Source organism: Gouania willdenowi, chromosome 9 (assembly GCF_900634775.1).
Source record: "Gouania willdenowi chromosome 9, fGouWil2.1, whole genome shotgun sequence".
Lineage (NCBI taxonomy): Eukaryota > Metazoa > Chordata > Actinopteri > Blenniiformes > Gobiesocidae > Gouania > Gouania willdenowi.
In genome coordinates, this window is record NC_041052.1 from 41,996,423 (window position 1) to 42,006,824 (window position 10,402).

General features: G+C 38.2%; 1 protein-coding gene across 1 annotated transcript; it reads left to right on the forward strand.

Moving 5' to 3' along the window:
* Positions 1–3,386: 3,386 nt before the first annotated feature.
* Positions 3,387–10,402, forward strand: LOC114470131 (protein-lysine 6-oxidase-like). Its single transcript, XM_028458142.1, has 6 exons — positions 3,387–3,918; positions 5,534–5,642; positions 6,213–6,344; positions 8,424–8,580; positions 9,154–9,249; positions 10,286–10,402. Exons 1-6 carry the CDS (start codon positions 3,387–3,389, stop codon positions 10,400–10,402), a joined length of 1,143 nt encoding a protein of 380 aa, XP_028313943.1.

Here is a 10,402-nt window from a genome sequence, read left to right on the forward strand (position 1 = left end):
TCCAGACACTAAAGCAGATATTAAGCTCTCCTGAAGTGCTTGCTCAGTACTCCAACTCAGCAGACACAAGAGTAGCTGCAGACGCATCGCCATATGGTATTGGAGCCGTACTCACACAGAAACATTCTGACAGCTCGTGGCAACCTGTAACATACAGTATATCTCCAGAGGACTCACTGACACGGAGAAGAAATAAAATAGAAAAGGAGGCACTTGCAGTCACGTGGGCATGTGAAAGACTTTCAAATCTCTGGTTCCTCTTCTGAGCACAAGAGGCCTGGATGACCTTCCTCCACGCATCCTGAGATTCCATCTCAAACAAAGAAGGATATTATGACCATACACATCCATTATTTGTTAAAACAAAACTAATGCAATTTTAAAAACTTGTTTATTATAAAATAACACAGATAAAATAAATGCTCTTTCAGAAGGCGTTCAAAAATATTTCTCACTACAAAGCAGCAAATACAGCCTAAGAGATCAATTTATGTTTATTTTACCAAAAGCATGACGAGAAGTTAAAGGAGACATATCATGTTAAATCCACTTTTTTAGTCCTTAAATGCATTTTGTTGTATATTTAGAGTGTTTAAAAGTACAGAAAAGTTCAAATTAATCTCTTCAGATGCTCCGTTGATATCTTTATTTTCTGTTTTGCTCATATTTTTCAATCTGTTTAGATTTTTCTATTCTCTATTACATTTTTTGAACAATAACGTCATAGTATTTGCAGCGTAACTGCCAAATTAGGACACTGACTCCAGGCCCAACACTTCGAGCAATCCGTCATTTTTATTTCAAGTTACGAGAGGATAAGTCAAAATGTTGGGTTGTTGGATGTAGTAACCCACACGCTTCATTACACCGTCTCCCAGCATCAGAACCTTTTCAAAGTGTCTGGTTGAGTTTTATTTTTTATAGAAATGTACCACGTCTGTGGGTAAGGTCATTTTTGTGTGTGTGAAGCACTTCAATGATGACTGCTTCATCAACCTCCACCAGTATAAAGAAGGATTTACAGAAAGACTTTGTCTGATTGAGGGTTCAATTCCTTCTATCTTTGGAGACGATGAACAGAGCACTTCGGTAAGCTGTAAATAACGCTAAAAAGTGTGATGATAAGACGTCCCTGTCATTGTTTTGTTAGCATTAGCAGTTGCACCGTTTTCATATGTTAGCACTGTGTGCTCGTTTTAGATCCTTGATGATATGGCCTACGTGATTTAATTTAAGTCTAAAGTTTTCATTAGTCATTTCATTTTGATGTTTTTGTCTTTGAAAAGACTGTATTAAAATGCATTTCGTGACGTTAGCTTGGCGCTAGCGTTAGCGCGGTGCTTGTGTTAGCTCACTTGTTAGGGTTCTGCAGGTTCATCATCTTCATTTTCATCTCGCTCCACTGGGTCAGACTCTGGCTGGAACATGTAAGGCTGGATGGACAAGTCTAACGTTGTGACATTTGTAAATAACGTGTTAATAAAAAGTTTGTGCGCCATAATCGTATCTCTTCTATCAAACTATATATATATATATATGTGTGTGTGTGTGTGTGTGTGTGTGTGTCTTGCATGTTGCAATATAAAATCAAAAAAATAAAAAAAGAGACAAAGTGCAACATATTACCACAAAAATAAATGTAACAGGATGTGGGTGAATTAAAAAGTTCAGTATCTGTGTGTGTGGCAGAGTGTGTGTGATAGTGTTTTCTCAGTAGGTGAGTGTCTGTGTTTGGAGCTTTTTAAAGAATCCTGAGCTCAGCATAAAATAAGGCATAAATACTGTAATTAAACAGAAGAGACAGGGTTCTGACCAGGGGTTTTTCACAGTGTAGGGGGAGCATGAGGCCCATGAGTGAGTGTTGTAGGGGTCCAGAGCCTCCCCCTTCCCCCTGGAAAATTGCAAAATTTATAACTCTATATGAGAGCCAAATTTTGTGAGATATAGCTAAAATCAATCTATCTATCTATCTATCTATCTATCTATCTATCTATCTATCTATCTATCTATCTATCTATCTATCTATCTATCTATCTATCTATCTATCTATCTATCTATCTATTTTATTATTAGAATATAAGATTCATGTTTTATATCCTATATCACAGGAGTTCTCAATCTTGGGGTCAGGACCACATTTGGGGTAATGAGACACCAGGAGAGGGTCTCCAGATGCCTTAAAAAAACAAATATATATATATATATATATATATAATATATATATATATATATATATATATATATATATTAACAATTTGAGCCCATTTTTTGCTGATTCTTTATCCTTTTTCTCCAACTACACCAAACTTTCCATATTTAACCTATTTTCATCACTTTTTTTCTCTGTATATTTTTGCTCCTTTTAATGTATTTTTGCCATTTCTGACACTTCTACATCACATTTTAATGCCTTTTATGCACATTTTTCCACTTCCCAGACATGTTCAGCACTTATAAACCCTTTCCACCACTTTTACACCTAATGTCGCATATGTTGACTCATTATTGTCACTTTTAACCTCTTTTCACCAGTTTTCATCATTATTTTTGTCAATTTAACCATATTCACCAGTTGTCATACCCATTATTTGCCATTTTAAATTAAATGGTCTTACTTTTTAAATTACATTACCCCAACCTCCCAAATTTTTCTGTCTGTTTTTATCCACTCTAATTTGCAACTTTTAACCAAATTCTGTGGTTTTTAAAATCCCATTTCACCACCTTTTCCACCATTTTTGGTCATTTTGAACCCATTTTATTAGTGATTAAAACAAGGATTTCCATCTTTAAGATGACTATAATAATAATAAACGTTCCTGGATAACAGTGGATATTATTCAGATGAATTAATAAATGTGGTTATCACAGATTCATAGAACAATGGACCATCATTTTACTGACTTTATGACTTCACAATCTGTGTATTTTTGTTGTCATTTTGTAATTTTGAGACATTTTTCGTTTACCCGTTTTTGTGTCATTTTGTGTATTAATGTTGTCTAGTGTATATTTCTGTATTTTTGTATTTGTTTTTTAACTCATTTTGTGCATTTACTTCAAGGGCCGCTCAAAATTATAGCGAGGGCTGCATTTGGCCCCCGGGCCACCTGTTGCCCGTGTCTGCCACATAAACACACACACACACACACACACACACACACACACACACACACACACACACACACACACTGGCCTACTCCTACCTGTCTCTATCTCTCCCCTCCTCCCTCTCTGACACTGGGGAGCAGCTCACTCACTCACTCACACACACTCACACACACACACACACACATAGACACTCACACACACTCCTTGGAGTCCCACTGCACGCACGGACTTCTCTGCTGTAATTGTTAGAATTAAACTTGTTTTTTCCTGTGATAATGAAGGAACTCTCTCCAGAAGCATTGCTGCTGTCTCTGGCTCACCTGTGTTCCATCTGGACATGTACAGAGGCCGCTGTTTCTGGTGGAGAGGCCGGTGCGGGTGCGCTCCGTAGAGGGTTGACATGGCAACACAACGGACAGGTTTTCAGCATCCTGAGCCGTGGCTCTCAGTACAGACCCTCTACTGAGAGGAGAAGTGAAAACTCGGTGCTGATCCTCAGCAACAGCACCAGCACCACCGGTGGGTCCCGGGCATCCCTCAGAGTTCCAATGAGAGTTCCAGCCTCTAGCGGCTCCGCGCAATTACGCACGATGACACATCAGCAGCATCAGCAGCACAGCGGTCCAGAACAGCCTGCGTCCGTGGATGACCCAGTCAGAAGGGAGGACATGATGGTTGGAGATGATCCATATAACCCGTACAAAGCCTCCAACTACTATCCTTACTACAACTACTACAACTCCTACTACAGACCCAGAGCCAGAGGTCATCACCGACATGGATATGGCACCAGTTATCACCAGCACGGTAGGAAGAGCAAACATGATAAAACAATAGTTCAGATATGATGGTGTTATTTATTATATCTCTACATTTATTATAAAGATAAAAGCATGCATAAAAACCAGAGGTGGCAAAAGTACTAGTCTTCAGTATTCAAGTAAAAGTATAGATAGATTAGAAACTTTGAATCTGACAGATTACCAATGTCCTGTGGGGTTCCTCAGGGATCTGTTCTTGGACCTCTTCTGTTTAGCCTTTATATGCTTCCTTTAGGACACATTTTACAGAACTGTAAGGTTGATTATCAGAGCTACGCAGATGACACACAACTACTGTATATGTATCACTGAACCCAGATGACTATGGTCCCATTGAGGTGTTGTGTGACTGTTTAGAAAAAGTAAACTGCTGGATGAATGAAAACTTCCTTCAACTAAACCATGACAAGATGGAGGTGATTGTCTTTGGTAACAATGAAAAGAGGACTGCTGTCAGCAAGTATCTGAGTCTGGATCTTTAGAAGATAAAGACCAAGTCAAAAACCTTGGTGTTCTGATTGACTCAGATCTGACATTCAGCATCAGATCAAATCTATCACAAAAACATCTTCTACCACCTAAAGAACATCTCCAGAGTGAAGGTTTAATGACTCAGAAAGATCAGGAGAAAACTGGTCCATGCTTTTATCTCCAGCAGACTGGACTATTGTAATGGTCTTCATCAAACATCTACAGCTGGTTCAGAACGCTGCAGCTCAGGTCTGAACCAGAACAAAGAGGTCAGAACACATTACACTGGCTCCCAGTCAGCCTCAGAGGAGACTGTAAAGTTCTGCTGCTGGTTATAAATGTGTGAATGGGTTTGGTCCAGAATACATCAGTGAGATGTTAGTCAGGTATGAACCCAGCAGGTCTCTGAGATCTATGGACACAGGTCAGATAGTGGAGCCCAGAGCTCACAGTAACCATGGTGATGCTGTGTTTAGTTGTTATGCTGCAAAGAAGTGGAACAAACTGCAGCAGAGCTGAAGTCAGCATCACATGTGAACATTTTTAAAGGAACTTTTTTTCTCTACTGCGTATGATTGAGAGAGATTTATGGTCATGTTGATGATGTCATGTGTTTGTGATGATTTTAAATGATTTTACTGATGATTTAAATGTTCTTATAGATTTTAAGCTGTTGAATGTTTTCTGTTGCACTTTTTGATCATGTAAAGCACATTAAGTTGCCTTGTGTATGAAATGCTCTATATAAATACATTTGCCTTGTCTTGCCTTGTCTAGGTTCCAAATGCATCTTGGGAAACTTGGAAGTATACTTCAGTGGGAACCCTCATCATCCTAATCATACTTACAGTATATAGTAGACAGTATATACTCATTGAGGTTGTCGTGCATTAGTGCACGATTTCAAACACAGCCTTTGACCAATAGATGAGAACATCTTCCTTGTGTTTCTAGTCTCTAATCCCCCAAGGCGACTAGCTCGTGCAACTGCATCACAGACTGTTTGTCCAGTGTGAAAGCACCTTAATTCACAGCTTCTTTTTTTTTATATAGCTGTTGTATTTCAGTATTTATATGATGAAGAACTAATCTGTGATGTTATCGTTGCATTAATTATTTTCTGATTGCAGGTCTTCCTGATCTGGTTCCTGATGCCTATTATATCCAGATTTCCTCTTACGTCCAGAGGCTGTCGATGTACAACTTGCGCTGTGCTGCGGAGGAAAACTGCCTCGCTTCGTAAGACTTTATGGCATTTTTCTATTGATACTTTTATTCTAGATTTTAGATGTGTTTTTTTTAATTTAGTGCAAACTCCTGTAATGTGTTGGTATTCAGTAGTAGTAACATGTGTTTGAAATCATCAGCTGAGCCTCATTAGTCAGGGTTTCCAGTCGAGGCCTTTCCTCTGCCATTAAAACGTAAGTTGATAGCTATTAAAGGTGGCTTTTGTGCTTTTGATGATTTTCAGCTTAGTTCGCTGCTTCTGGGACCATTTATACTATAGAGAACACATTTCCACATAAGCAGTTATTAGTTCACAAGAATGTTATGATGAATGAATTATTTGAGGTTGATCTGATTGGGTTCACTGTCCATCCTTGTCATTTTTACTTCTTCATTTTTTCTTACTTATAGCTTTGGAATTCATGTAAACTTCCCCATGTTTCTAAATTTACAACAACTTACTTGAACTTTTGTTTTGCTAATTACGTTAAGCTCCAAAATTATTTACAGGATGCTGATTCCTCAACATTTTGCCAGATGTTGTCACTACTACTCTGACCTCTCTGTATTTGTGTTGTATAGTTCTTCTCGTTCTGCTCAGGATTACGACACCAGAGTGTTGTTAAGGTTTCCTCAGAGGGTGAAGAACCAGGGAACAGCCGACTTCTTACCTAGTAAACCTCGATACTCCTGGGAGTGGCACACCTGTCATCAGTAGGTAACCACAACAAGTTATATAAGTCATGACATGAAAGTCTTGGTGTCTTTAATTAGCTTAAAAACCTCTTTAGCTACAACGGACCCGCCCACGGGGGCAGCTCAAGCCTCCGTGACTCTCACGGGTCTAAATTATGTAAATGATTAATGAATTCACACGTTCTATACCTCTCTGTCATGCTAAGAAACTATAGAAGCTAAAACTGTAACCAACCCACATTCAGAACTAAAGACGACAGCAGGACATTATGTTCAAAGAGGGAAAAGTCGACAACTCGGAAAACTCTACCTTTTTCCACTGCTGTGAGTCCACAAAATAAACACAGATCTCATAACAAGAGTCTACGTGAAGCTACAGGCTGAGCTGAATCCACTGATATACAGGTCAGGTATGTTACGTACCAAACAACGCCACAAAATCAGAAAACTCAACAATGATTACCTTTGTTGTTTCTTATCAAAAGTTGCTCCAATGTGCATAAAACTCCATATTTTGATAAATCAAAATCACGTCGTCTGATAGAGACCACCCATTACTGACATCTGAGCACTTCTCAATCGAGAAATCCGTCCAATGAGCGCTTAGTGCTAGTGCGTAAAAATGGCCAGTACCTCCTTTATCCAGCTCTGATTGGCCAGGCTAAAGGCCACTCCCATAGTATTTGATATCACCAATTTCTACAGGCTCTGAGCTTTACAACGCAGTGTCAAACATTCTGATTGGTCAAAGCATTGCTCAATAACACCCATGCTTAACAGCATCAAAGAGTGGAACAAAAATAGCATCACGCATGACACAGCAGAAACCTGAATAAAAATGGATAATATGTGTTTATTTTCAAGCCAAATTGCAACATCTAGTGGTCAAACATAAGACTAATAATGATTGGAATACATTTTGACTGAAATATTACAGTTACACACTTGTTCCCAAATTTGGATGGAAAACTTTGGCACAGTTGTAGCAAAGTGGGCTTCTGCCTGAACGTTTTTGCACAAAAACATGTGTATCTTTGCATATTGTTTATTATTATCATCAAACTTGCTTCAGTTAATGTCCTTATAATGTCAATTATTTCTGCTTTTGTAGCCTTTGTTAATGAGAATTAGCTTTATATTTGATATAAATCTTTAGGGGGGTTTTTTCAGGGGGACTACAGATTTCTGTATTTAAAACATGATTTATTGTCACACAGTATCATATATTTCCAAAATCTTTCCAACATGTAACATCATCTAAGGGTCCTACTTCAATCTGAACAAAAAATAGCCATGTAGGTCATGTAGAAGCTTTGAAAAAACATTATTGCTATGGGTAATGTGATTTTTGAAGAAAAAAAAGTGGCTGGGGCTGAAGAGGTTCAAAACAAGTGACCTTGAACCTTTTTAAAGGGATCCTCCACTGTTTTTACAAATGTGTCCTAAAACCTTCTTAATGTCCTTATTAGTAGATCTATGTCTAACAAAACGCATTATTATGCATCAGATATTTTTTTTAGCTTTTAAAATTAGGACTACTTTACAGTTTTAGAGCCTGTGTTCCTCCATCTTGAAATCACATGATTGATGATGTCACACGGCCCTGCTGCCTTTAAACATCCCATTGTTGTGTGTGAAGTGAAGCATTCAGCCTGATTTTTAGATTATATAGCAGCTTTTTAGATCATTTAACAGTTTTTTCAGTCAAAGTAACACTTGTGCTGCTTTTGGTTGCTCTCAAAAACCAGGAAAAGTTAAAGATGTCAATGAAAACCTCTCCTCTTGTTTACAGAAAGAGGATAAAAACAGTTGTGACCCAAAAAAGAATCTGTGACCGCAGGGGGTGACAGTTCAAACTCTGTGGTTTGGTAGGAGACAATGAAGCAGAGAAGAAGAGCTCTCCTAAGGGACCTTACTCTTCCTTAAAGAGTGTGCTGACACTGGTTTGTGATTTACTAGCTAACTTCAGCTGGATTGGGATAAATACATTTAATGTGTCAGACTGGAGGATCAATTACTGATTTAAAAAACAAAAAACAAACACTTGGCCCTCAGTCTTTTATAAATCTCTGATTTTAAACTTCTCCATGTGTTCAGACACTTCCACAGCATGGATGAGTTCAGCCTTTACGAGCTGCTGGATGCACAGAGCCACAAATCAGTGGCCGAGGGTCACAAAGCCAGCTTCTGTCTGGAGGACACGTCATGTGACCCAGGATACTACCGTCGCTTTGCCTGCACCTCACACACACAGGTAGAAACACACCACACACACACACACCACCACACACACACACACGCACTCACGCAATGTGATACAGTGATGTTATTTTATTTATTGTTGAATTTTACCTTTGGTTTTATACTTTATAGACAGCCCCTGCCCACTCACTCTCTAGCTGCAGTTTATTGACATTAATGTCTATTTTATTCCAGCATACATTACTCTAATGAAGAAAACGTCTCTGGAATCATTTTATGTCATTTCAATAATGATCCACGCACTTCGGTCTAAAAAATCTGATATTTTTACTAATTGTTCTGTGATTATTCAATAGGCAAAATGTATTTTTTTAGTTTGATTGGATAATTTTTCTGAGATATGGTCAATTTAGTGACAGGTGGTTTTGTATATTCTGAGAGAGTAGGTATAATACTATACCACATTTACCTTTCCTATGTGCTGGAGTTCCTGAGATATTGGAAGATGAAAATGGAAGAAAAATAATAACACATGTCCTAAATATTTTTATTTGAACCTTTATGTTGATGTAAACTTTCCCCCTCATCAGTGAACAATACGCAGCGGTTCTTTCTGTGTGTTCAGGGTTTGAGTCCCGGTTGCTACGACACCTACAATGCTGATATCGACTGCCAATGGATCGATATCACGGACGTTACACCTGGAAAATACATCTTAAAGGTTGGAATCAGTGGGAGAAAATACAAGGAATTCACATTGATTATGACATTAAAATAAAATCTACTTTCAGCTTTTTACTTATTACGTACTGTATCTGTTCTTACTTCCTATTCTCTATTCTCGTTCTTTCTTTATCTCCATCAACCACTCCATCATACTTTCCATCCTCAATTATCAGTGGTGATGGTCTCGCCTGGTTAAACCCATACCTCACTGACAGAAAACAATTTATCTTCATCAACAACTGCCCTCTTGTCCCAAGGTGTCCCCCATGGCTCTGTGCTTGGTCCTCTCCTCTTCACCATCTACCTCTTCAAATGTTCCCTTTAGTAAAAGTTCCTTAGGACAATAGAAATAAATGTACCCTAAGACACAAGTGAGATCACACTTGTACATAAAATACATACGTTTCTTAAAAATGCCCATGCGAGACCCATATATTCTTTCTGTTATAGCTATAATGACAAATTTGGGGTCAAGGAATCCACTAAAATAGGTTACAAGTTTAAAAAGCCAACAGTTTTCCCCTTTCTTTGACAATTGGAGGTAGAACAGGCAATTTTTCACTGCAAAAATGCATGTCAAAACACAGTCCATTCACACTATAATAATAATAATTAATATATAATAACAACATAAAGCATTGATGGATGTAGACTAGAGCAATTGTTTCCAAACTGGGGGGGACGCCCCCTAGGGAGGGCTCTAGAGTTATTCTGTCAAATTGGCGGCCATTTAAAAAAAAATTGCATCTATTTCCAATATAAAGTGTGATCTTGAGTTTTAAGATACATTTATTTTTATGACCCTAAGGTACTTTTATACCAAATTATGATAATGATAATAATTTATTATGATAATGATAATAGTTTATTATTATCATTATTACTGTGTGAAAAGCCTGTTGTGCGTTGTACAAAATGTTAAATGTGTTGAAGTGTGAGTGTGTTCTGTGTGATGAGTTGAGTGGATAAATAAGATTTGAAAGGTGATCCTGTACCTGATCATGTGACCATGTGCTCTGTTCTCCTACCAGGTGACTGTAAACCCTAAACAACTGGTCCCAGAGTCAAACTTTGACAACAACATTGTGCAATGTGACGTGCAGTACACTGGTACCACGGCACACGTTTCTGGATGTACCACATCGTAA